This window comes from Ambystoma mexicanum, chromosome 5q, assembly GCF_040938575.1.
Source record: "Ambystoma mexicanum isolate Mex_15411 chromosome 5q, UKY_AmexF1_1, whole genome shotgun sequence".
Lineage (NCBI taxonomy): Eukaryota > Metazoa > Chordata > Amphibia > Caudata > Ambystomatidae > Ambystoma > Ambystoma mexicanum.
In genome coordinates, this window is record NC_090933.1 from 39,915,465 (window position 1) to 39,941,957 (window position 26,493).

General features: G+C 48.1%; 1 protein-coding gene across 2 annotated transcripts in view; it reads right to left on the reverse strand.

Moving 5' to 3' along the window:
- Window positions 1-26,493, reverse strand: part of ANKS6 (ankyrin repeat and sterile alpha motif domain containing 6) — a 934,279-nt gene that overhangs the window by 667,151 nt on the left and 240,635 nt on the right. For both annotated transcript variants that reach the window (XM_069620475.1, XM_069620476.1), the window contains exon 4: window positions 22,935-23,139. In XM_069620475.1, coding sequence (XP_069476576.1) covers window positions 22,935-23,139 — 205 coding nt within the window. The remainder of the gene's footprint in view (window positions 1-22,934; window positions 23,140-26,493) is intronic.

Genomic DNA, 26,493 nt, shown 5'->3' on the forward strand with positions numbered 1-26,493 from the left:
TCTACACTAAGTTGTGTATTAAACTCTTTGGTCAACGTGTTTGAACTCTTAAAATCAGAGGTTCAATCCAACTCAGGGACGTTACTTGAATTAACAAAGGAGGTGGGTGCCTGTGAGTCTGCAATGATAGGCCTAAATGGTCTTATCAATGCTTCCGTCTAAAAAAATATTTGCTCTTGAGTGAAGAGGCAAAGCAGAATATAACAATGGGTAAGGAAATCAAGGCCCATTTGGTCAAATTCGATTTGGACTTTGTATTTTTAACATTAGATGTCATGAGGAATGATTTTGCGGAATTGAGAGAAGACAATCGGGAGGCACCTACGGAACCTTTTTCATTAGATGACACTCCTCTTCCACAATCAATACTGAAAGAATTTATAAGATTAGCGCAATTGGGTGACAATGTGTTGCACAACTCTCTGCGAAAGGTTAAACCCACGACCGAATCGAGGAAATCTCAAGATGAGTTCCACGGTAAAGACAGTAAGAACCTCACAGAAGAAGATCCTCAGGTGATAAAGAAGAGGGTGGGGGGAACCCTTGATAAATCAACTCCAGATTTACCAGCTCAAAAGGAGGTTTCATGTCATTTCATCAGGGGGCCCAAAAAGCTTCAAAGGGAAGACCATCTGGCAGTATGATGTTTGTTAATGGTAAGGCACTCTCGCATATCCCGGTCTGAACAACTGCCAACCAGTAGGGAAGGGATTCTTGCAATAATGGTATAATTTCTCTGTGATGAAAATTAATTCTGAAAAACCTCACGGATCATAGTTAGTTTATGCTGGAGCACCGCCCATTCCAACCTGTCTGACTTCCTGGATGATCTTTCGGATATCTTATCACATGTCTCGATAAAATACCCTGCAGATAACATCTTGCTGGCGGGTGATTTAAACTCTGTTTGAGGAACAGTGCTTGTGCTAGTGAGATGGCTCCTTCTGTCAGATATGGTTGTCAGTGGTCTAATTTATTGGGGGATTGGACTCTTCGAATAGCTAATGGGTCGATTGAGGGGGACATCCCAGCTACCAAAACATGGAGAACTGGTGGGAAGTCATCCACTATAGACTATTTTATAATGTCAGATCAGCTCTTTGCTAATTTTCGAGAGTGTAAAGCAGTGGACAGAGGGTCTAGTGATCATATCCCCCTTTCCTTATTCTTTGACTTCCAGAAAACGTCACAAGTTAAGGGACTCATACAACACCTCACTATTAGTAAATCAGAGTGGAAACTGTCCTCAGGTTTAGGCAGCCGGGGGATCAGTTAAACAGATAGATAAATGAATAGTATTAAGAGCAATTTCAGCCACTCACTGGGGGCAGTAATAGAGTCCAACTCTAGACATTTTTGGAATTTAATCAATGGTTGTTCTTCCTTCACGTACTCCAGCTCTCAGCCTAACTGTATTAGTGAGCTTGTTTGGACCAAATATTTTCTAAATTGGAAGAATCTAATCCAATTAATTATCAGCTGGAAAATGGCCAGAAGTGGTTATTAACCAAGGATAAAAAACTGATCGAGGACCTCATCTGTAGCTCTAGTAAATCAGGACCAAATGGTTTGACAAATGGTCTTTTATTCTACTTGCCCTCTTCAACAACTTCCTGAGCGCTCGTAAAATTCCCCCTTCTTGGAACAATGGATTCATTATTCCAATCTTCAAAAAGGGTGAGAGATATCCAATCCAGCCAACTACAGACCTATAGCATTGGTGGATGTAGACAGTAACATTTCCACCAGATTTGTTTTTAAAGACTTGGAAGATTGGGCGGACCATAGCCAAAATAATATTGAAACATCAAACAGGCTTCCGCAAGGGTCTTCCTACTTCATTAAATGGTATAATACTGAAAATCTTGCCTACCAACAATTAAAAACAAATGGATCTGCACGTGCGGTGGATGGTTCTCTCTTGTGCATTTGACACCATCAATAGGGGTAAGCTATGGTGGAAATTGAAGAAGTGGGGCATACCACAGGGTCTGCTAGCCATAATTATCCCATTTGCACGAAGCAACCTCTATCCAGGTCCGTTTGACTTGGAGGGAGACCCGTCTTCAAAAATAGCGACAAAGAGTGTAAAACAGGGGTGTATAGTGGCCCCGTGTCGGTTTAATATGTTCATGGAAGACCTGTGGAACTACCTCATGGGCTTAGCATTTGCACCACCATGGATGGGGATCAAAATATATGTGCTTTAGGTTATGCGGATGATGTAATATTGCTTGACTGTACAGCGATTGGCCTGAAAAGACTGAGGCTTGCTTTTGCGAACTATGCTAAAGAAAATGCTCTTCTGATAAATCCCTCTAAACCGTTGTGATGGCCTTAAAATCAAGTAAGGGAGGTGCTGTGAAAAAATGTGGGTGGTCTCTAGATAACATCAAATTGCATATAGCATAAGAAACAAAATACCTAGGTTATCAAATCAAATTCCACAATTGTAGTGATTGAGTATCATCTTATTAGCAAAAACAGACAGTTGACAAGTCAGATGAAATCAATCCTACACAAATACTGCAAATTCACTTTGGCTCCTGTGTTGAAATTTTATCAAGGCAAATTAGTCCCAGTCTTAATGTATGGGATTGAACTGGAAACATTGACGACTAAAATTAACTGGACACGACTGGAGAGTGGATTGGGGGAAAAAAGTTATAAACCTGCCACCCTCCTTGCCGATGTCGCCATTACTGTATGAGCTGGTCATTCAATCGCTAGCCTCTCAAGCTCAATGGAAAAGAATGGCCCTATCTAGGCTCATCATAGTTCCAATGAAACATTCTTTACTTTAAGACATTAAGCATCTATTGGAATTAAATACCAACCGCTTTTTGAACGAATTAAAACAAGATGTCATGCGACAGCTCACACTTTGCAATTCAACAAAAAGCAAATTAATTGAAAAGCCAGTAAAAGTGAAGAAAAAGATTGCAGAGAATGATTGGATTGTAACAAGATCTCGGGTTTGTGGATAAGAAGAACAAGTTACTCTCTTAACTGGTAACGTTCTTTCGATGGGATGGTCCGACGACGTATTCCATATCTATGACAGTAATCACCACAGCTGTGCTGCTTCAGAAAATCTTTTGGTGTCTACGTCCTGCGTCGATGACATCGATACGCCGTCTTCGAGGACCTCCTCCGACGGCCGACGTCACCGGATGTTGTAAGTAGGACGCACGACGCCCGTAGCCTCAGTTGTAGTTTTTTCCCCCAGAACGTGTGGCACCAAACTACTGCCATATGACCACAGAAAGCCTTGCGGAAACGTAAGCTGCAATCGCATAAGAAATTCTGTAGCGGGGAAGGCAGGGAGAGAGCGATATGGAATACATCGGACCATCCCATCGAAAGAACGTTACCAGGTAAGAGAGTAACTTGTTCTTCGAGGGGATTGGGTCCTCTGACGTTTCCATATCTATGACAGACTCCCAAAGCAGTACCAACGTAAGGAGGTGGGAAAATAATTTAGAACATAGAAATTTAGAATGCTCAATCAGATTGCAGAGTAAAGGACCGCCTTGCCAAAGGCCAGATCCTGCCCACGGATAGAATCGAGGGAGTAGTGACGTACAAAAGTATGGACCGAAGCCCAGGTGGCTGCATCACAGATGTTACGAATAGGAACACCCCTCTGCAAGGCAGTAGAGGCAGCTATACCCCTGGTAGAATGGGCCGCAAGCCTACCGGAGGGTCCTTATCCGCCAAGCGGTAACATTCAGAAATTGCCAAGATAATCCATCGAGACAAAGTCTGTTTAGTAACAGCTTGTCCCAAACGCCTTCCAGCGTAACCAATAAAGAGTTTATCATCCACTCTGACCTGGGACATGCGTGAAATATAAAAGCTTAAAGCTCTCCTTGGATCCAGCTTATGGAGCCTCTTCTCTTCCTTACCAGGATGCGGAGGAGGATAAAATACCGGAAGAATAACCTTCTGGCCTAAATGAAATTCCGACACCACCTTCGGAAGAAAGGAAGGACGAACTCTAAGGACGACCCTGTCCTTATGAAACACAGTGAAGGGTGGCTTAACTGAAAGTGTCTGTAACTCACACACACACACTGCGAGCGGAAGTGACCGCAACTAAAAATACAGTTTTAAGAGTTAACAGTCTCAAAGGGCAAGAATGTAAAGGCTCAAACGGAGCACCCATTAGAAACTTGAGAACAAGGTTCAAATCCCAATCGGGCACCTGGAAAGGTGACTAGGGAACACATTAGTGAGCCCTTTTAGAAACTGAGAAATTAAAAGGAATTTTAAAATAAGAACACTCCTCAGACGAGCGCTTAAATATAGACAGCGCCGCCAGGTAACCTTTAATGGTACCCACTTGCAAGCCCCTGTGGGCTAAAGAAAGCAAAAACAAAAAAGACAGAACCACAGGAATGTCACATGAAAAAGGATCCACATTCTTAACCCTGCACCAGTCGCAGAACTTTCTCCAACGGCAAGGGTACAGGGACTTTGTCGCCGGCCGTCTGGCCGAAAGCAACTCCTCCATCACGTCTTCAGGGAGGTCCCAATCCCTATACCTCAACCTTTCAGAAGCCAAGTGAGAAGGTTGACGGATATGACCTCTGGATGGAGAACCTGACCCCCCCCTCTTGTGAGAGCAGATCGTCTCGGTAGGGAAGGCGACGTGGAGGGCAGATGGACAAGTCGAGAAAGGTCCGGGTACCACGTCCTCCTGGCCCATGCCGGAGCAATGAGGATCATCCGGGAACCGAACCTCCGTAACCTCCGCAGCACTTGCGGGATGACGGGGCCAGGAGGAAACGCATACAGCAGTGGGAATGACCACTCCACCACGAACGCGTCTCCTAAGGCTCCTCTTGGAGGAAATTCCCGCGAGCAGAACCTTTTGCACATCCGGTTGACACTGGAGGCAAAGAGATCCCCTTGAGGGGTCCCCCAAAGGGCGAAGATCTCCAGGAGAATCTCCTACGCCAACTCCCAATCGTGAGAGATTGCACTCTGCCTGCTCAGAGCGTCTGCTGTCTCGTTGTCGTCTCCGGCCAGATGAACTGCCGAGATCGAAATTTCCTGCTGGATTGCCCAGAACCAGAGCTGCATCGCCTCACTGCACAGAGGAAGTAACCCTGCCCCTCCCTTTTTGTTGAGGTAGTGCATGGCCACTGTGTTGTCCATCAGAATCAGGACATTCTTTCCTCGCACAGTCGGCATAAAAGCCTTCAGGACAAGCCTGACGGCCCTCCGCTCCAACAGATTGATATGGAGTCTGGACTCTGACGAAGACCAACGACCGCTGACTGTCAGGTCGTTGACATGAGCTCCCCATCCTGTGAGGGACGCGTCCGTCACGATCGTCACCTCCGGCCAGGGTAGCCAAAATGGAGCCCCCTTCATCAGATTGCCTTCGACGGCCCACCACAGAAGGTCCCGGGCTACCGAGGGCGGCACCTGAACAGGGTCCGACATCCTGCCGGAGGACTGTGACCACTGGAGTTTGAGAGCCCATTGCAAAGATCTCATCCGCAACCTGGCCTCTGGCACCAGAAGAATGCTGGATGCCATGAGGCCGAGCAACCTCAAGAACTCGAACGCCGGGAGACTCTGGGCATGTTGAAACTTGTGCACCATCTGCTGAATGTGATGAGCCCTCACCTGGGCAGGAAAACACTGCCTCTAGTGTCGAGCACTGCTCCGATGTACTGGAGCCACTGTGTTGGCATCAAGTGGGACTTCTTTAAGTTGAGGGAGAAGCCCAGCTTGTGGAGGGAGTGGCAGGTGACGGTCAGATCATCCAGGACTTGCTTGGGAGAGCGTGCCCTGATCAACCAATCGTCCAGGTAGGGGTAGACGTGAATCCTCCCTTTCCTGAGATGCGCTGCCACCACTACCATGAGCTTGGTGAAGACCGTCGGGGCGGAGGTCAAACCGAACGGCAGGACCCGAAACTGAAAGTGTGAGTCACCAACCGCGAACCTCAGGTACTTCTTGTGCTTTGGGTGGATCGGCACATGAAAATAAGCGTCCGAGGTCGAGAGACACAAACCAGTCCTGAAGTTGAAGGGCCTGGAGGACTTGAGAAAGAGTAACTATCTTGAACTTGTCCTTCCTGAGGTGTCTGTTCAAACCGTGCAAGTCCATGATGGGTCTCAATCCCCAGTCTTTCTTTGAAATCAAAAAATAAGGGGAATACCATCCCTTGGTCCTCTCCGCTACAGGCACCAGTTCTATGGCGCCTTTCTCCAGCAGGGCTTGAGTTTCCTGCGCAAGGAGCGGATCCGGACTTCAAAGAGAGATTCCCTGGTGGATTGTCGTGAGGCCTCTGCCGAAAAGGAAGACAGTAACCGTGGGCTATGATCTCCAGAACCCATACATCTGAAGTAATGGCACACCATTCTACAAGATGCTGCGCCAGCCTTCCCCCAACCGGCGGACCATGGGACATGGCCTCATTACTGAAGCGGCTGCGGCATTGCCTGAGGGCAAAGAGGCAACTGCCTGAGCGGTCTTGGCACCTCGAGTACTTTGTTTTCCATCTCTGGCACTCCTACGGTGGCCCCTTTGACTAGCAGCTCCATTCGCTTTACAAAAGGATGAGTAATAACGAAAGGACCCTCCCCTCCATTGCTGTCCCCTAGGACGAAAAGGAGGAGGTTGTCGAACTGCAGCGCTCAACGACTTTGCTGCAGCTTTTGAGGTCTGCAACCTCTCAAGGCTCTCGTCAGCCTTGCTGCCAAAAAGATGTACACCATCAAAGGGCATGTTGAGGAGCCCGGCTTGCACATAAGGAGCAAACCCCGACTTCCGCAACTATGCAAACCTGCGTATTATGGTGCTCGCCGCCATGGACCGGCTGACACAATCTGCCATGTCCAGACCCGACTGAACGGATTCACACATGGCATCCTTGCCATCCTGTATCATAGCAAGAAAACCATCCCGTTCGTCCCCTTCGGGAATATGTTCAGCCGCTAAGGAAACACAGTTCCACAGAGTGTGCGTGAAACGTGACAAGGCACATACAGAGTTGGCTGCCTGAAGAGCCATACCCCTTGAAGAAAACACTTTCTTCGCCCAACCATCAAAACGCTTGTCGTCCCTATCAGGAGGGATGGTAGGATACGACGCCTGCTTTGCTGGGGCCATAGCCGCCTGCACCACCAAACTCTCTGGAGTGGGGTGCATGGTCAAGTAGCAGGGGTCGCTACTGGCTGGGCGGTATTTTCGCAGCAAAGACTTGTCCACTGCCGGGAGACTCTCCGGAGCAGTCCAAGCCGCCGCTGCCCTCCTTTGCAGAGCCATATGGAACGGCAGTACCGGGTCAGTTGGTGGACCTTGGTCAAGGATATCCGTCAGGTCATCCTGCAGAAAATCCCCTGATGGAGCAGACCACCCCAAGTACTCGGTGACCCTCGACATAAGGCGCCGGTACGAGGATTCGGCATAGGTGCCAGGCTCAGGCCTACAGAACTCCACATCCGGAGAGGTGTCCAGACCACTGGCGTCGTGCAGCGACTGATGCAGGACCTCAATCTGGCTATGTCCAGAGATAATCTCGTCTGGTACCATATCAGGAACCATCCCATCTTCAGAACCCTCATCCACCTCAGAAATATAATCCAGATGGTGGGAAGTCGGCACAGAATGGGGGACAAAGACCTGTTTGGCCATGTCCAGAGCCATTCTAGGGGGTTCCACGTGCCACGGGGTACCTCCGACAAAACAGCCTCAAAAAGCGTGGAGTGAATCGGCGTCAACGTCGAGCGTGGTGCCGACAGCATCGACGGCTTCGACAAAGGCCTCGAGGGTGGAGTCCCGAGCGTGTCCTTCGACAGCCTGGGTGCCGATGGCGTCGACGACTTCCTCGGAGGCGGAGCCTCGAGAGTGTCCCTCGACGACCTCGGCGCCACAGACGTCTTCTTCGAAGACTTCACAGGTGCACACGGGCTCGAGCGCGTCGAGGACCAGGACCTGGAACGGGCAGGACTAGAACGATTTCCCCTTGTCCGAGCAGGCCCTTTCCTGCGAATCGTGCTAACCTCCCGAGCCCGAAGGCGTACGAGCAGTGTCTCTAGTACGGTCACGCCCGACCCCACTCGGAGGCGCAGACGGACCGGTGCCCTGCGATTCAAGAATCGCCAACATTTTCTTACCGAAGGAGGTCCATTCCTCCAGAGTCGCATGCTTGGTGGGATAAGCAACCCGCCAATGGGCAGAGTCCTCAGATGAGGAAGGCGACCGATGACGGCGAGGAGTGGTGGGACCCACTCTGGGACCAAGACCCCCTAGACTTACTATGACGATGCGGAGAGTCGCCCCTCGAATTGTCCGTCGAAAGCCCAGCTTGGACACCTTACCGACCGACAGCTTCTTCTTACGCTCCCGCAAGGCCTTGGACGTAAGCGACTGGCAGTCGACAAACATCCGTGTCGTGGGCCTCCCCGAGGCACCAGAGGCAGGTGTTGTGCGAGTCCGTCACCGACATCTTGGACCCGCAGTCCCCACACTTCTTGAAGCCCGGACGCGGGTTGGAAGAAGAGGAAGACATCCCGATAACTTCACAAACTAACAGGTTCGAAGAACCAAAAGAACAAAAACTCCAAAGAGTCGAGGCGCGCCGGGATCTCCGAAGCGAACACGTTTGTGGAAAAAACGGAACTGCGGCTACGGGTGTCGTGCGTCCTACTTATAACATCCGGTGACATCGGCCGTCCGAGGAGATCCTCGAAGACGGCATATCGACATAGGACGCAGAAAGATTTTCCGAAGCAGCACAGCTGTGGTGATTACTGTCATATATATGGAATACATCAGAGGACCCAATCCCCTCGAAATGTTTTGATATGTTACCTCAGACCACTAGGTCAATTACCTAGGTATTTGCTAAAATGTCTAAATAAATACTGGAGATCCAACTTCTTGAGGTTCTGAATGAACCTGGTGCTAACTAGAGAGACCCTTCGGATAAGAAATAAAGCTGTGGAGAGTGATGGTGTATGCGACCGATGTGACTTAGGGCTAAAACAAAATGTGAAACATTTGTTGATGCTATGTTCAGGTATTTTCAGTCTGAGAATTAAGTTCTTTAGGCAATTTGTTCACGATTCCCTTCGGTTGACAAAGGAGGAATTTTGGCAAAGACTATAGAAAGGGAATGAGTTTTTTTTATTTTTATCGCTGGAAGTTCTGAGATTCTTAAGAGATTGTATCTTCGAACAAGGCTTCAATATTTATTGGTTTACTTTATCTGGAAATGAAGTCTGAGCTTTCCAAAAGAAATTGACACTTCAATTAGATTGGAATGCCAAGTGATTAAATTAATTTAGTGGGGGTATATATTGAGAAATATTCTAAAAGTTCCTTTGTCTTTTTCTTTGTTTTTTTAATGTCACTTTTTAGTCAAAGATTTTATAAGTGAATGAAATTGATTTTACTGATGTATTTAATGATTGGTTTGCTGTTTGATTGTTTTATTGACTTTTTTCTTTTTGTGTACTGTAAACTAATGTTTTTCTTTTGTCTTGTTTGTAGAAAAAGTCCCATTTTGACTGTCACAATAAAAAAAAATAATAAACAAATTCCAGAACAGAGTGCAGAAGAAAGAATGAATGTTTGCACAGTGCGTCCTCTGTACTCGTCTCCCTCCACCCACTCCCATCCAGCAAATGTGGTAAGAAATGCCAATTGGGGGAGAGAGAGGGGCATGTGAAAACTAAGTGCAGGGGCGCTGGTTGGCTGCATGGAGCCACCACCCAGACACTTATATGAGTGCTGGCTCCATGCAGCAGACTTATATCTGTTCTATGCAAATGACAGTTCAACTGGCAATTTCCATACTGTACCATTTGAGTACAAGGGAACCTTGCGATGGCTTTCCCCATGCTGTACATGCACCAATTTTGAAAAGAAAATAGTCTGCAATCACCCTTAAATATTAACTGTACTAACAGAATCACAACAGAGAAACATAAAAATCCAAAACATAAAAATCCAGACAGTGACCCCCTCAAAAAAAGAGAAATCAACCAAGACCAATTGACCTATTTTTCACACAGTTTTCCACATCTTGGATCTAGTATGAGAGGCTGAGGCCTTCAAAACAGTCATAATATATTCAGTATCCCTTCAGGGGAATACATGTATAACGCACTGTGTGCTCCCACGACACAGTAACAGCCTATTCCTCACTTACCGTGACCCTTATTCGCTTAACTTAGAGGATAGACCCAACCCAGACCACTTGAAACTACGAAGCTATCTCATAAATCACCCAATTTATCAAAAATAGCCCCATTTCCTCATTAAACATTGATAAATCATTGCACGTCATATACGTTAATTATTCTATAAAATACGCATCCCACACCTTTAACAACCAATCTAACTTAAAAGGGACCACCTGCTGTCTCCTTTTTTGAGCTACTGCTGGCCTTTCTATCTGCAAAAGTGCCTCCCACATCCCAGGGAACCGATATTCATCCTCGGTCCTTGGTTGGATTACCCATCAAAACAGTCAGAAGATCGAACCGCAGAGGGATCCCCCCCCATCAGGTCCTTTATCCAACTCAACAACTCTGCTCAAAAGACCTGTATGGTTGGGCATGTCCACCATATACGAGCACGAGTCCCACCCGACTGCACACCCTGTAACATATAGGGGGATCCCAGATACATCTTAGATATAATCTGTGGATCTCTCTGCCCTGCCTGAAGCAACTTAAAATGATGCTTCATAGAGTGGGTAGAAAGGTTGCCATGAAAGGTAATTCTATATATTTTATCACAAACAGAATCAGGGATAACTTGATGTACAACAAAGTCCAATAACTCTTGAAGGACTGTTGGTCCGTTATTCACCATTAACAAGAATTATATACAGTTTAGAAACAATACACTTCTGTGTTGTACTCGCATCGAGAACCTTCACGAAAGGTGTGCGCTCTCTTGCAAGATTTGTCCTCCACTTGGGATCCGGAAGATGTCCCTCAAGACAGATAGTCACACATCGTTATATCGCCTTTTCCCAACATCTCTTGAACCTCAGTATACTCTTTAAATTCCCTGTCTGTAAAAAGGTGACACCATCTCAAGCCCGCACGTGACCAGGACTGGGTAGATCTCAACCCCAACCCACCCACATCAAGGGGGGGGGGTCCCCATAAAGAGCTTAAAGGTGATGGCGAAGTAGAGAACTCCCTGTTACTAGATATATCTTTCCACAGTGCCCACAATACCCTCAAAGGAGGGTCTCATCGGAACCTCAGGGGAGACAGATTTAACAGGAGACCATACAAAATCCCTAACTTTTTTCGGGTGAAACTCCCGAATCCCCATGTGTGCAAGCTATCACGCATATGTTGCAGTAATAATACAAGTTGGGCAGCCTCATGATAGATCAAGAAATCAGTAAAAGCGGATCCCCCATGATCCTTCTGAAAAGTATAGGTACTTCACTTAATCCTTGGATTTTTACCGGACCAGACTAATCTATAGACCCAAAAGTTAATTTTTCTAAAAAAAGAAAAACGATCAGACAGGTGTGCCGGAAACAAAGAGGAGCCTCAGTAAAATGTGAATTTTGACTGCCATCATACACCAAGATATCGTCAGCAAATAAGGAGAGTTTATACTCCACACCACCACATTTAATACCCCGAATGTTAAGGTTCACCCTAATAGCCACCCCCAAGTGCTCTATCACTAGAGCGTAAAACATAGGAGACAGGAGAGTACAGTTGGAAAGGCTCCGAGACCAGTCCACTCACGAACACCCTAGCAGTGAGTTCATCATATAGCAAGGGTATCATACTTCTGAAATTATCCCGAAACCCTATCTCCCAAAACGAGCGGCCATAAATTCTCACTGAACTCTGTTAAATGCTTTCTCCAAGTCGAGAGAAAGTATCAATACACTGATGCGTTTGTTGAGCCAAATATATTAAGTTCAAAGTCTTCCTAAAGTTGTCAGAACCATGTTGCCCTCGAGTGAATCATACCTGATCACCATGAATAAGGGTTGGGAGAACAAGGGTTGGCAAGGCTTCCCCTAACAAAACAGCATTAACCAGTCTCGTCAGCACCAGGGCTAGAAGAGAGCAAAAGGTTTTATAAAACTGGACAGTAAAACCATCCTCCCCCTCCCCACTCTGACATGACGGTGTCAGCAAGAAGTGGCTCAACACCCTGACCCCTAGGCTACAATTGTTTGATTTCTAACTCTTAAATCCAGTTCTTTACGCTTCCACTCGTTTCTGATACAACCCAATGCCTATGAACAGTCCAGATATGGTGGCCTTAAACCCAGCCCAAAGGGTAGACAAGGAAACCATCCCATCATCATTAATTGAAAAACATTACTTACTTTTCAATACCAACTCTGCTCCCACAGCTGCATCCTTCAAGAGAAAATTGTGACGAATCCACCTCCCTCCGGTATTCCCACCACCACGCATCCCTATCTTCACATGAACCAAATTGTAGTCCGACCATGGAACAGCACACAAATGTGCATCCCTTACCTTGGATCTCAGCGCTCTATCAGGACCAGATTGATTCTAGAATAGGTATCCAGAACTGCAGAGTACTACATAAATGGTCGGGGGGCACTTCAACCGCCTTTTAGGCATCCACCAACCCAAATATTGACGTTTCTAAACGTTTTCTGAATCCCTCACCTAATCCCTACAGATAAGTGTAACCTTCGTCTTGGATCCCACTCTGCCAAGGTCTAACACAATATAAAAATCACCACCCAATCAACACTGTGCATTCAACAAACAACTGTAGACGAAGGACCGCCCCTTTCCCAAAATTGTAACTGGCTAGAATTAGGGCAATAAACTGATCCTATCGTTACCTTAACTCCTTTCACGGTCTCCTTCAAAAAGAGAAAATCTGCCTTTATGATCGAAGCGTCTTATCCATCACAAAGTTCAATCGACTTCCCATTAAAATTACGACTCCTTTCTTCTTTTTATCGGCAGAGGCGAAGTACACCTTTTCTATGCCACCGTCCCTCGACGAAGGTTCCCGATACCTAACCTCAGATGAGTTTCATAGATGCATAGCACATCCAGCCAAAGCCTCGTAAAAATATCTCCTAAGCAACTGGCTCGTAGAAGGCAAGTTCAAACCTCTAACACAGAGTTAAATGTAGATCATGTATCGCTCTCATCATAAAGCTATAACAAGTTCCTTAAAACCCCACACAACACAGCATCTCTCAATATGAATGGCTAATTTCTCACTCAATATAGATGGCTAATTTCTCAAGTGCAGAACCATTTCCGGATAAAAACTTAAAACAATACAAACCTCCCATGTATCCATATACCTACCCACCCCACTTCTACCCCAAACCCTTTACCTATAGGTGTTCGACTCTGCACAGCCCCATCCCTTAACCAGAGTCAAACCACACAGCGCTTCCCCCAGACCCCATACAACTCAACAATACTTAGATCAGATAGGATGCCTCCCAGAAACAAAAACTTGCATTAAAACAACTTCGAATAGGCCAAATCCAGCCCTTATTGAAACTAAAAGCCACCCTCCTGCCAAATGGGGTCCCACAAAAACCCATCATAGAGAACCACCTTGAAATATTCAGCAGACCATGTGCCTTATTCATATATTCCCCACAGGAGTCGAAGCATACGCATAAAGTAATTTTCCTGGCGATTGAGTATTTAAGCTCTTGAACTTCCTAACCCACACTTTTATCTTTCCTTAGTTCGTCAATATTTGCTGCCGCTCGAAAGTCCCAACGCCCTGCAGCGTCTTCGCTACCTATATAACCGCTATAACATCTCTATAACTTTCTGTAGGTCATCTTCCGTTATCAAGGAGTTCTTTATGCCTTCAAATAAAAATTTGATGGAGAACAGGAACCCCCACCTGTAGTTCATGCCCATTTCCTCGCAGCCATGTGAGAGTTGAGCAGTACTTGCGCCTCGCAAGTGTGTATGCAGAAAGATCCCGATATATCAATATCTTGGAGGCACCAAAATCTACGGGGCCCTTGTGATCTTGCCTTCATGTGGATCTCAGACTTTTCTGAGTAATAAGGGCATCTCACAAGTAGAGAGCGAGGGCCTCTCCCCACTGTCAACCGGCCCTATGAGCCCTACTATGATCAAAGCAGCTGTCTTTTCATCTCCCAACAGGATGTTCACGATCCCTCGAACAGAATTTACAACAGCATTGAGGGATTCACCATCTTTCTCAAAAATTTACCAAAAAATTTAAGATTTATATGCCTCTGTCTGTTTTCAAAGTCATCCATCTTTAACTGCATATCCTCTCCCCACCTTTCCAATTCAGATATCAAAACATCCATCGGAGTCTCAAGAACATCTACAGAAGTTTGATTTGCCTCAAGTCCATGAAGTCACTCCTCCATCTCCATCTTCTTGTCAATGCCATCCAACCTCAGACCTATGTCTAGGCAAATACCCCACAGTTCTTCCAGCACTAAAGGTTTGTTACTATTTGTTGCACCCCGATCTCCCATTCTGCAAAGTTGGTACAGACCTGCAGAGCTATTTCCGCATCAACTTCCTAAGTGGTTGAAGGGCACTCTTCCAACTCATTCATGCTTGCATGGGGAAATGATTCTTTAGCATAGAAAGCACTACATAAGGCTCCCCACTCTCACTCCGCAGAGTATCCTTAAGCACCCCACAGGCTTCACCACCATAGATCCATCATCACTCCACAAACTAGTTATAGGGATGTAGACACCCGATAAGGCTCTCAAGCTTATGAGCCCACTGCCACCAGCATCATCCGATAATGCATACAGTCCACTGCTACTGCTAAGGGCGGGCAACTAGCCCATCTTCTTGGTAAAGGCATCCCCATTCCTAAAACGCAGACCACGATCAAGGGAACACTGAAAGGGCTCTGGCACACATCATATATGGTAAATATGAGCGAAGATAGCCCGTAGTGCTACACCAGGTCGGCACGCACCCCTCATTGTTGATCCGGAGTCCTTAGCACAGGCGGCCGACTCCCTCCGTCACTTCCAAGATGGCGGCCCGTTCGCTGACATCACCTCACAGCGTTCCCCACCTCGCTTGTACTCTCCGTGCTCTGCCCGCTGTGAGAAACCCGACAGTATTCTCCCAAGTAGACCTTGAGAATCCCTTATTCAGGTGGCCTGGGACAGGTTGGCACTCTCAGAACCTAACCCTTGGAGTGGACGAGTGAGGGAGGATCATCTGGGCAGGGGAGCCCCGGGTTATGTTTGGGAGAATATCCAAGGTGAGACACGGTATTATACCAGGAACGAAGGACGAAGTCCCTGGGGCCTTTATAGGTTGTTACATGTCTCTTCCACCAACAGAATTTCCCTTACCCAAATCCAATGACCCCCTCCATATCCAGCAAATTCCCTAGGAGCCCAAACCCTGTTACACTTAAAAACCCCAACTCTGAGGTGTGCCCAAGATGGCGGGCTGAGTGGATGTCGAACCGTGGAGCTAAATATCTCATCAGGCATGCCAACGAATGGAGCAGAACGCAGCAGGAATCGAGGTGAATCAGTCGTGAGCAGGGGTGAAGCATAACGACCTAGTGGGCAGCATGAAAACAACTGAAACAGCTGCAACGGAGCCGCGGCTCCCACTTGCCGAAAATGGCAGGCAGACCCAGCCGATTTGGGAGAGTGGAGGCGAAGCAAGCTGAGGTGACATGGCTCCGAGACCCGACCGGGGAGGCTCGTCAGCTACATACAGGAGGAATCCAGAGAGGTGCCTGCGAGGGTGCGAAGTCTCCAGTGAGAAGGAAGATACGGACAGCGCAGGTCACCCGTGTCGAGCACCGTCAAGCCCAGCAGTACGGCAGGAGCAGACAGCAGGAGAGGAGGGAGCCACCAGGCGTGAAGACGCAGAGGGCCAGACCAGTGAAGGTGCCAATCTGGAAGAGAGATCCGTTAAGAGAGAAGGTGCTCAACCCGGACGGGACACCCAAACGCCGTTCGAGGAAGCAGCGCAGCAGAGGAGTGAAGGAGTGAAGGCAAAGCACCCGGGGAGACATCGAACAGCCAATCCAGGGTGAGGCAGACCAGAGGAATAGTAGACAGCGAGATGCAGGCTGAAGGCATATACAGCGAAACGTTCTGAGAGTGAGCAGAGCAGAGAAGCTCACAGAAAGCATCTGAGGAGGAGCTTGGGCAGAAAAGGGTGAATACAGGTAGAAGGGACTGAGAATTCACGACACAATGGGCCACAGGCATACGGAGCAAGGAGGGGGGAGGGGGCTAAATTGAAAGTGCTCCACCGAGTGAAGTGAGGGAACAAGAGACCTCAGGAAACAAAGGGCCAAAATACAACCCCCAAGGCCCAGAGTATGCACAGAGGAGCACACCAGGCCCCATTCAAGTGACTGACAGCCCGAGCAATCTTAGACTCTGTGGGGCTGGAGTGTAAGAGGAGGAGTGAATAGACTCTGTGGCAGTTACCAACAGGGCCCAGCTCACAGAGGCCTTTGAGTGAACGGGATCACAGTGGGCGAGAATTGCAGGGGAGAGAGGGGGAAGCCCCTACAGGACACAGGAGACGATAGAAATGGAAATTACACCCCAGACTGAGGCATAGAGTCTGGCAGAAAGAGAACCCCAAAGAAGATACAAGGAGACCCTGACAGCAGAGGAGGGACAACTGAGCACAGCGGGGAGCAACCCCTACAAATGGGCAAGGAACCAGACTGGAGAGAGTATAAGGGGAAGCGCAAGGAAGCTGAGGGAAGGTTAAAAAAAGGAATCAAACAATAGTGGAGCAGCAGAGAGGGAGAATACAGGAATGGAATAAAGTAAAGCGGATGGGTCCGAAGAAGAAGAATATAAACCAAAAAGAGCGGGTAAAGGAAGGGCACCACAAGTGCCACATTCAAACAAAGCTCCACTTCCGAAACCTGACGGACAGTATGAACGGGAGAATGGCACGAACCAAAGAAGACCTGCTGGCAGCGCTGGCTCAATTTAAAGGGGAGCTCACAGAGACAGTTAAGGCGGAAGGAGCAAGTATAATGGAAGAACTGTCACAGGCCATTACAAGCAATAGGAAAGATAGACTCTCTTGGGGACAAGGTGATGGAAATGGAAGAACACTGGACAGAACTGGGCGCGGGAGGTCAGGAATGGGCTTAACAGGCGCGGAGGAGAGGATAAAGGCCCTATAGGAGAAATGTGAGGACTTAGAAAACAGGTCCAGAAGGGACAATATTCAAATCAAAGGCCTGGGGGAGGGAGTCGAAGGCCCAGACTTGGAAGCCTGCATTCGATAACTGTTTGAAAGCCTCATGGAAGTAGAGCAAGCTTGAAATATAGGGATTGAAAGAGCACATAGAGCGGCCACTTGCCGAATGGACCCACGGGCGAGACCTCAAGCCATTCTGGTGAAAATACACAACTACAAGGACAAAGCGGAGCTAGTTGGGGCAGAAATAAAGAAGGGGAGGATTTGCAATCGGGACCCGCAAAGTTCAACGGTTCAATGACCTTTCCCAAACCACACTGGCGAGGAGGCGACTATTCAAGTCCCTCACAGAGGAGCTGTCCAAGAGAAAAAATAGATGTAGGTGGCTATACCTGATGAAGCTGCAATTCTGCATGGGAAACAAGGGGGAAACTGTATCCCAGGTAGAGGATGGTCTAAGAGCCCTAGGGATGCTCCAAGGTGAGATAAGAGGAGACCATACAAATAGCCACCCAGGGGAGAAACTTGGAGAACCAAGACCCGGGCCCCAAGGATGGGTCACGAAAAAAACCAAGAAGACGTTAAAAGGAGTACTGTATCTGCTACAAAATAAACAGACTAGAATATAGCCCGATGAGTAATACTGAGGGGGGAAAGGAGGGGTGAAACCATCCACTGCTCACCGGCAGGGACCACGTTGAGAACCTTGACAATGGATCCAGGGACAGTTAGAATTAGGGGGTAACACGTTCGGGGAGTTGCAGAAAGCTACAGGGAGAAGGTTTAATGAACGACAGGGAGAGAGGGGTGCCTAGGCAACAATGGAAACTTAGTAAAACAGAGGGATATATAAGCTAATTTCATGGAATGTAAGGGGACTGAACAGCCCTAATAAGAAGGTTACGATCCTGAGGGAAATAGATGAGAAAATATGCCTACTGGAAACACACTTGGCCAGGGGAGACGAGGTGCGCCTTAGGAGTAGGAACTCTCCACTGCAATATCACGCAATGGCAGCGACGAAAAGGGAAGGGGTGGCGATGCTGCTGCACAGAACTGTACGTATGGAAGAGGTCCAGGTAAAACAGGATGTAGAGGGGAGATATGTGCTCATCAAAGGGATACTAAGAGGTACACCCTGGCTTCGGTATACGCCCCAAACCAGGAGCAGGAAGGATTTCTTGTCCATTTTCTTGAGGAATTAATTAAGTTTGGAGAGGGTGAAATAATTACCTTGGGGGACTTAAATTTAGCAGCAGATCTGGTGTGGGATAGGTTGAGCGGTATGAGGGGTCACGCAACAGGAACAATGTCCAAATATCTGCTGAAAAGTTTCCAAGAGGAGGGAGTGAATGACGTGTGGAGGACATACCATCCACAAGAAAGGGATTACTCCTTCTACTCACACGCCCACAAGACTTACTCCCGAATAGACTACATCATGGCAACTAGAAGGGTACTACAAACAACAAACAGAACATCAATTGGCAATTTGACAATCTCAGACCACACAATGATCTCACTAGAATGGGAGGGAGTAACCACGAGTCGAGCGACGGGGAGGATGGAGACTGGAAGAATGCATCCTAAGAGACGCCAAGGGGAGGCAGCAAATGGAAAACGAGATCCAATTCATGGAGAAGAAGGGAGAGGAAAGTGAGGACTTGGGAGAAAGTTGGGACAGATTCAAGCTACACATCAAGAACCACTTCATAAGGGCCGCAAAGGGGAAGCGAGAGGAAAGGAAGGAAGTAGAGAGGAAACTAGAGGGAGAAATAGGGGAGCTGGAGAGGGTGCATAAGGAACAAGGAACGAATAAAGTGGCCAGATGATTAGCCCATGTGAAAGGTCAGCTCAGACAGATAACCAGGGGAAATACCTGGAAGGCTCGGAAGGTTCGCGCCTCACACAGGAGCAAATAGACCGGTTTGAGGAACCCATAGCCTATGATGATGTGCTAAAAGCGATAGCTCGACTTAAGGGAAACAAGAGCCCTGGGGAGGATGGACGAATGACAGGGTTTTATACCACGTTCAAAGACTCATTAGCCAAAGCCCTAGTCGAGGTATTGAACTGGTTCTGAGAGACAGGGGAAATATCTAAATCAATGAATATGGCATCACTCTCATCCCGAAGCAAGTGAAGGACCTGTACCAGTGCGCCTCGTACCGCCCTATAGCATTGATTAATGTTGAGGCTAAATTTTATATGCAGATACTAGCAGCAAGGCTAGAGGGAATACTTCCGGGACTCGTGAATCAGGACCAATCAGGGTTCATTAAAGGGAGGAGCACATTTGACAACAAAGAAGAATATTGCATATCACTGATAAGGTGGGGAGGAGCAATACACATGTCTAATGATGCTAGACGCCGAGAAGGCGTTCGATCGGGTCAACTGAGCCTTGAAGGAGCAAACATTGCAACGGGTGTACTGGGACCGACGTTTAGGAAAATGATTCAGGCTAATTACCGAGACCCACGGGCCAAGGTAAGGGTAACTGGGGGACTGACTGATCCCTTTCCCATAAAGGGAAGAACAAAGCATGGCTGCCCGCCCTCCCCTCTCCTATATGCCTTGGAGATGGAACCTTTTGCACATCGGATTAGGGAGAACAGGGAGTTCCATGGGGTAGGCTGGGCAGGGACACAGCATAAAATAGGTCTATTTGCCGATGATGCGATCCTGATGATCACTGAACCGGAAAGATCGCTTCCAGCAATCATGGAGGAAATACAGACCTTCTCCAGGGTATCGGGTTTCAAGGTAAACTTCGAGAAGTCCAAGATATTGAACATATCTTAAGGCGAAAGGCAGGGACGACAACTGGAAAAGAGCAACCCGTTTAGGTGGGCGCAGGGACCAGTCAGATACCAGAGGCCTGAAGGAGGTGGAGCGTGGCATTTGAGTAGATCTTTTTACCAAACGCCTCCAAAAGCTTTTCCTCCTTGCCCAGGGGTGCCAAAGTGGATGTACTTAAGGAGGACTGCGGTTTGGAGTATAGCGATGCCGCTGCTATAACAGGAATGTGCACCAACAATAAGAGGGAAATCCCTACCATCTGCCTGTATTTAGCGTCCAGGTGCTTATTGGTGGGCTGGATGGAGTGTGGGTTGACCCAGCCCTTTTTGGCAAGGGATTCCACATCTTTCTGGAGAGGGATGCCAGTTCTCGTGGCCGGACGAAGAGTAAGTACCCCCGCCTCAGATTGCTCCGCCTGGGGCTGAGGTTTGCCTAGATACTTAGCCAGACCCGCCAGCCTCTCATGGAATGCTTTAGCTGACGATGGTGTGTCTGGACCTTACTCCTCGTCCGTGTCCACAGTTGTCTCCTGCAGATCTGGGGGTGCAGGAGGAGTACTGGGTGCGGGCAGCTGTGGCGTGCTGACTGGCAGTGCCGGGGGCTGCTCAAAGGGCTGAGCTGAGCCGGGGGCTGAGCTGCCGTGACTGCCGTGGGCATGGGAGCCAAGGGCTGAGCTGAACCCAAGGCCTGGACCCCCGGCAGGAGCTTGGGTCTGTACCGAAGGGAGCATGTCCCTGATTACATCCCTGAGAATGGTACCCATCTGTGGTGATCTCATGAAGGTGAGGAACCTCCCAAAGAAACTATGCTTGCAAACAGGAGGGGCACCTAACAGCGTAGGAACTCATGAGGGCATAGGGACCGGACCCTAAGGCTGCAGTGTCCTAGGTGGACCTTGTCTCGCCACACTGGGGGATGCAGACCTTCAATGCAGGGGGGAGGGATAGGACATGGACCAGGTAACAGGTTTTGTCCAATCCAATCTGGATGCGCACGCCCCTGCCTGATCTCTGTGCGGGAGGGCATGGGGTGAGCCGCCATTTTATCTGCCCCGGCGGCCATTTTGTCTTGCTCTGTGCCACCTTCCCTGCACCTCAGGTCAAGACCTGGGAGACAGAGTGCCCTCGGCCATGGTGCCGGTAGAGCTTCGTACAGGCACCTGCTCGGATATGGATCCAGAACTAGGGCAAAGCCCCTCGGGACTGAGCTCGGTAATAGACCCTTGCGGCCCCTCAGCGGTAGGACCGGTAGGCTCTTGCGACCCCTAGGTCTGCAGGCCGGTGGCTGGAGTAGCCTCTGTCTTCTTGCTGGATTTAGCACCTGGTTGGGCCCTCCCGCTTGGGGCTTCCCAGCAAAGGAGTCACCCTTACAGGGTGCAGAGGAGAACAGAGCACCTACCTTGGGCCTGGTCTTCCTCTTGATATGATATGGCACCGATACACCACAAGTGTCTAAAGGCGCAGCGAGGCAAGGGAGGGGGTACAGATGGAAGACAGAGACAATGATCTTACTAGGCCAGGTGACATTAAGATCGCGCAAGTGCAGTGGAAGGGGAAAAGTGCGATGGGGGAAGGAGGCAGTGCAGTACATGGGATCGACAGTAAAAAATAAATAGAATAAAAGAAATAAGTAAAAGTGGGGCCATATGGTGGCAAGTGCCAAGGGTAAGTGCAGACATCAGGTGTCAAGTGCTGGTAGGGGGCTAGTAGGGATACAGAAAAACAGTCCCCAAGTGCTGGGGTAGCCAGGGAGGCAGTGCAGGTGTGCTACTGGCGGGGGAGGTGACCTGGGCCGAGATCAGAGGGTAGCCAGGTGACCAGTGCAGTTTCAGTCAGGAGTTCAGCAGGGGAGAGGAGGAGAGAAAACAGAAGCAAAGGGGAAGGTTTTCAGGTGCTTCCGGAACCGGAGATGGTTCTCCTCGAGTTTCAGGGAGGCGGGAAGGCTGTTCCAGAGGGAGCCCCCAGCTGAAGAAAGATCTATACCCAACTCATTGCTTGGAGAAGCGACTTATAAGCTTCATTTGCATATAAGTCTTTGTCCCACCCACATGGGCAGTGCAGCACTGAAATGCTATGGCAATTCCTTTCTGAACAAGAGTATTGGTACCAAATACCCCATACACGTGTTTCAGCCTTGTTGGACCTCATCAGTGAGGTGAAGCTGGACTGCCCATGTGGGTGGGACAAAGACTGATATGCAAATGGATATTTCCCATCTGTGAAAGGTACAGGGAGCAAAAAGCATGTGCTGCAAACTCCCATCTCAGAACAGGTTATCATGCCATGTTCTTTCTGGAGAGGCCTGCTACCATTTTTGAAATAGATATTTGGATGAGTTTTAGAATGTTTTGTTTTGTATAATATCTGTAATGGTGGGTCAACATCAGGAGGACAATGTTTTAACTCTTGTACTATTTTGGTTTTCTGATGTGTATTGGGATTCATGTTTAGTGCATCAAATCATTGATTATGTATTGTTGTTTTACTGTGTGTTGTTGTATTGTGTGTTATTCACCTAAATACATCTTTATGATGACAAAAATATTGAAGAAGATTGCCTTAAACAATTTCCATTCTGTTTCTAATTATTTACAAATACTACCTTAATCTTTGTCCTACACCTGAACACCTATGACATGGTGTGTCACCAAGTATTCCCTTTTTAATTTCTGGCTAGCTTTGTCCCACTTCATCTACTTTTAACTTGCAATTGTCTTTTCGCATTACACACTATCAAAATTGTGTAGACATGAAGTCTGTTTTAGAGTCATTTTATGAATGGTCTCCTATGTGCCTAGGATGTAATTTTAAAGTTGAATCTGTAAACTGCGTACGTTTATTAATGCACATTTGTTCTACAAAGGATCTAATATTAAAGATAATACATAAGCATGCATTCATAAAAACAGTGAAAAACAGTCATTTGCAGGACCATTTCTAAGCTTACCCATGGTATGTTGCCTGCATGAGAGCTGTCCAGGCATGGACATTATCTTGCTTGTTGATGTCTGCATTTCTGTCGATAAGAAACTGCACCAGGTCCATTTTTCCAGTCACGGCAGCAATCATCAAAGGGGAGGCCCCCTCCCCATTAACGATATTGACTTGATTTGGATCGTCATCGACAATCTCTTTCACTAGTTGAAAGTTACCTGTAAAGGTAGAACATTTACATGAAGACAAAATACATATCAAATGTACAGTATGGCCAGATATCTTCAATCCCAACTCACTGTAGCAATAGTCTACAACAGTGAAGATATGTTGAAATACAATCCATTTACATCCTGGTTAAATTGAACATATAAAAGCAAATGCATAATAAATGACAGTGAAAAGCAATACATTCCTCAAAGAAAACAAAAGCCACCTAATTTTACCATCTTTGTGCGAAGAACAATGTCTCAAGTATTGAAGATGTTTCTCAAAACAGATACGTGTTATAGTGTCAGGGAGGGGGGGGGGGGGGGGGGAGAGAGAGAGAGAGAGAGAGAGAGAGAGAGAGAGAGAGAGAGAGAGAGAGAGAGAGAGAGAGAGAGAGAGAGAGAGAGAGAGAGAGAGAGAGAGAGAGAGAGAGAGAGAGAGAGAGAGAGAGAGAGAGAGAGAGAACGAGAGAGAGAGAACGAGAACGAGAACGAGAACGAGCGCCACTTCTCCACACCCTTTTTCCAGCCGTTGTCTGACCAAGCAAACTGCATATCTATAAATGCTTACAGACAGCACTTTCCGACGAATTTGTAATGAAACGCGTAAAACTTTCTTGCTAGTCCGGTGAATTATTCAGGCCATCTGTTACATAAACCATATGCGATTTGAAGGGAGGAGATAAAAGAAATGCACATGCAGTATTCGACCACAACAGTACTGTACTTCATAAAGGATTCAAAAAACACCTTTTGTGCGAATTGGTCTATGACACCAGTAATTAAGGATGGATACAGAAGACAACCGTGATTAAACAGAGTACAATCCACTCTCACCACTGCCAAGTATAAACCCCAGGCCGTCCTCTGTCCCTCCACACACCAATCAGAAAACTAAAGTGGACCAATAGGGTGAATAGGCATTATGGCTGCCTGATGCATCGATTCTCCCGACCATGGTGCCCTAACCCACCCCCTGGTGCCACAAACAATGTTTGGGTACGGTAACCTGATTAAGGCGGAGGAGGAGAGTGGGCCGATTGTCGGTGCAGGTCACTAGTCCAAGGAGGTGCTGGGTGGATGCCACTATGGCTTTGGAGGATGCCCGAAATCTAGATCTGGAGGCTTCTTCACCATCAGAACGAGGAACAGGTGCATGCAGTGTCCAGGCTTCAGAACGCCCCATGGACTATCCAAGTGAGGCACACAGGAAGCAGAGGCAAGTGATCACAGGAATTGAGAGAGGTTAGAGGCAAACTCATGTGACCCGTGAGACATAACATGGAAGGACAAGACTCGAGTGGCGAGTCCATGGTAAGAAACACAGCGGGGTCCCACATGCTAGCAGTAAGCACAGAGCTCTATAGACCCTGACAGAGGGAATGCCCATCAGACGTACAGAGAGGTCTCCGTTTGAGTATGTAACCAGGAGGAGAGGCCGGGTACTGAAAAATGAAAGTGCAGGCTCTGCTTAAATCGGATTCTAGAAAAGGCCTTGTTGCAGTTTGAGATATTGTAACTAATCAGTTGCGGGAATATGTGACAGTCAGGGTCATGATCGGGCCTATTTACCCGAAATACGGGGTGAGAATTTTGGAGGTCCCTTGTCTCTACCCCCTAAGAGTGTAGATTGTTTGTCTGCTGGTACCGCTGTCCATTCCACAATGCCCACCAGCCTCTTTTCTGGCCAGAGTTCTCTTGTCCTTTTGATGACAGCAACTCCTAGAATGCACCTGCACACAACCAAGAAAACCCCGATTGCAACCAAGGGAATTAAATGAAGAAACAAGCAACGGACTAGGATATTTCCTGCCCTACAGAGATGAGGCACCAAACACCTGAGCACCAAACACCTGACCAACCAACCCTCAAAGGAGACCAGGGCGAATGGAATGGTGGGACAACAGGAAACAAACAGAGTGAGAAGGGACAACAGGAGAGGAGTGAGGGAAAAATATTCCTCAAACCAAATTGGAAGCAATACGCCCCAGCACATGAAAAAGGTCACAATAAGAACGAGCAGCCCAAGCAGATTGCTACTACCCTACAAATGGAGACTATAAAGGGGGTGGTGTCACAGGTTTCTCCTTTTCTCACCTGTTTTCGCTGCTTGCTGGAATCCTTGGGAGGAGTTTTCTTCTTTACGGTTCGGGTTTTGTACAACCCCGCTCGGCCGTCTTTGTTAGGACACGTACCTGGAAGGCTGCGGGTCGCCACTTCCCTTGGCAGCTCTATTCCAGGTATCAGATAATCGGGAGGGGGATTGCCCGACGTCCGAGCCTGCTGTCTGGTTCCGTCTACTGGTGCATGCGTGTGCCGCGGACCAAGGCGACAGATGGCTTGTGTTCCAAGCCTCGTTCTCGCCCCGGCAGGACCGCGGCGCATGCGTGGAACCCACCGCGCTCCAAGCCTCGGCTTTATGCCGCGGCTGTAAATAGCGGTCGGGTTCGGGAACGAATCGCGTCTTAACGCGGTTCGTTCCTGACCCACAGTTGTTTCGCTGCCCCTTTTTCGGCTCCAGTTGGATCCTGTTCTCGCTCTATTTTTGCCTCCTAGTTGCTGGGTCTGGGTTCCCCGTTTTCCCCCTGCCTGGTTCTAGTCTCTAGTGGGGAGCTTCCTTGCCTGGTCTCCCTGCTTCCCTGCCTGGTCTTCCTGCTTACCTGCCCGTTTCCCCTTTTCCCTGTTTCCCTGGATCCTCCTCCTCCTGGGGTTCCCCGAGGGTCCTTGGATTCTCCTTCTTGGAATCCCTGTCTAGCTGTCTTGCTGGGGTACCAGTCTGCTTGCTTGCCTCTTTGAGCCTCAGCTTCACTTGGACTCGCCTTGGCCTGGACTCTTCCGTTTCCTTGGCAATCCTGCATTCTTCAGCCAGCATTTTGACTGTCCCTTGGAATCCTTTTGAACTGTGAGTGTCAATTCCTTCACTGCAATACTCTGAGCACTCCTCATGGGGTCCACAACCAGAGCTTCACATCTCTTTGGACTTCTAGACCATCTTGAGCCAGTCCTGCCTGTGTTTGCTTCTTCCGGACATCAATCTACTACAGGGAGAAGGTCTGTGGCATCGGGGGGTGGTCCTCGTCCATTCCTGTGCCCTCAGGACTAGATTGAGGCTACTTCCTTGTGCCATCATCTCTACTGGTTTCCCTGAACTGCAGTCTGGCTTCCCCAACATGGACATCGTCTGGAATCAGAGGTACGTCCAAGTTACGAGACGCACAACTTAGTCTTTGGCTTCCAGCGTTCATTCAACGTCTATGTCCGGGATCAATAGGAAACTTCCAGTAAGTCCAGGATACGAAGAAGTGTACTCGGAGGCGGGTACACGAAGTCCGGGAAGAAAGCAGGATAAGAAGGAAGGAGAAT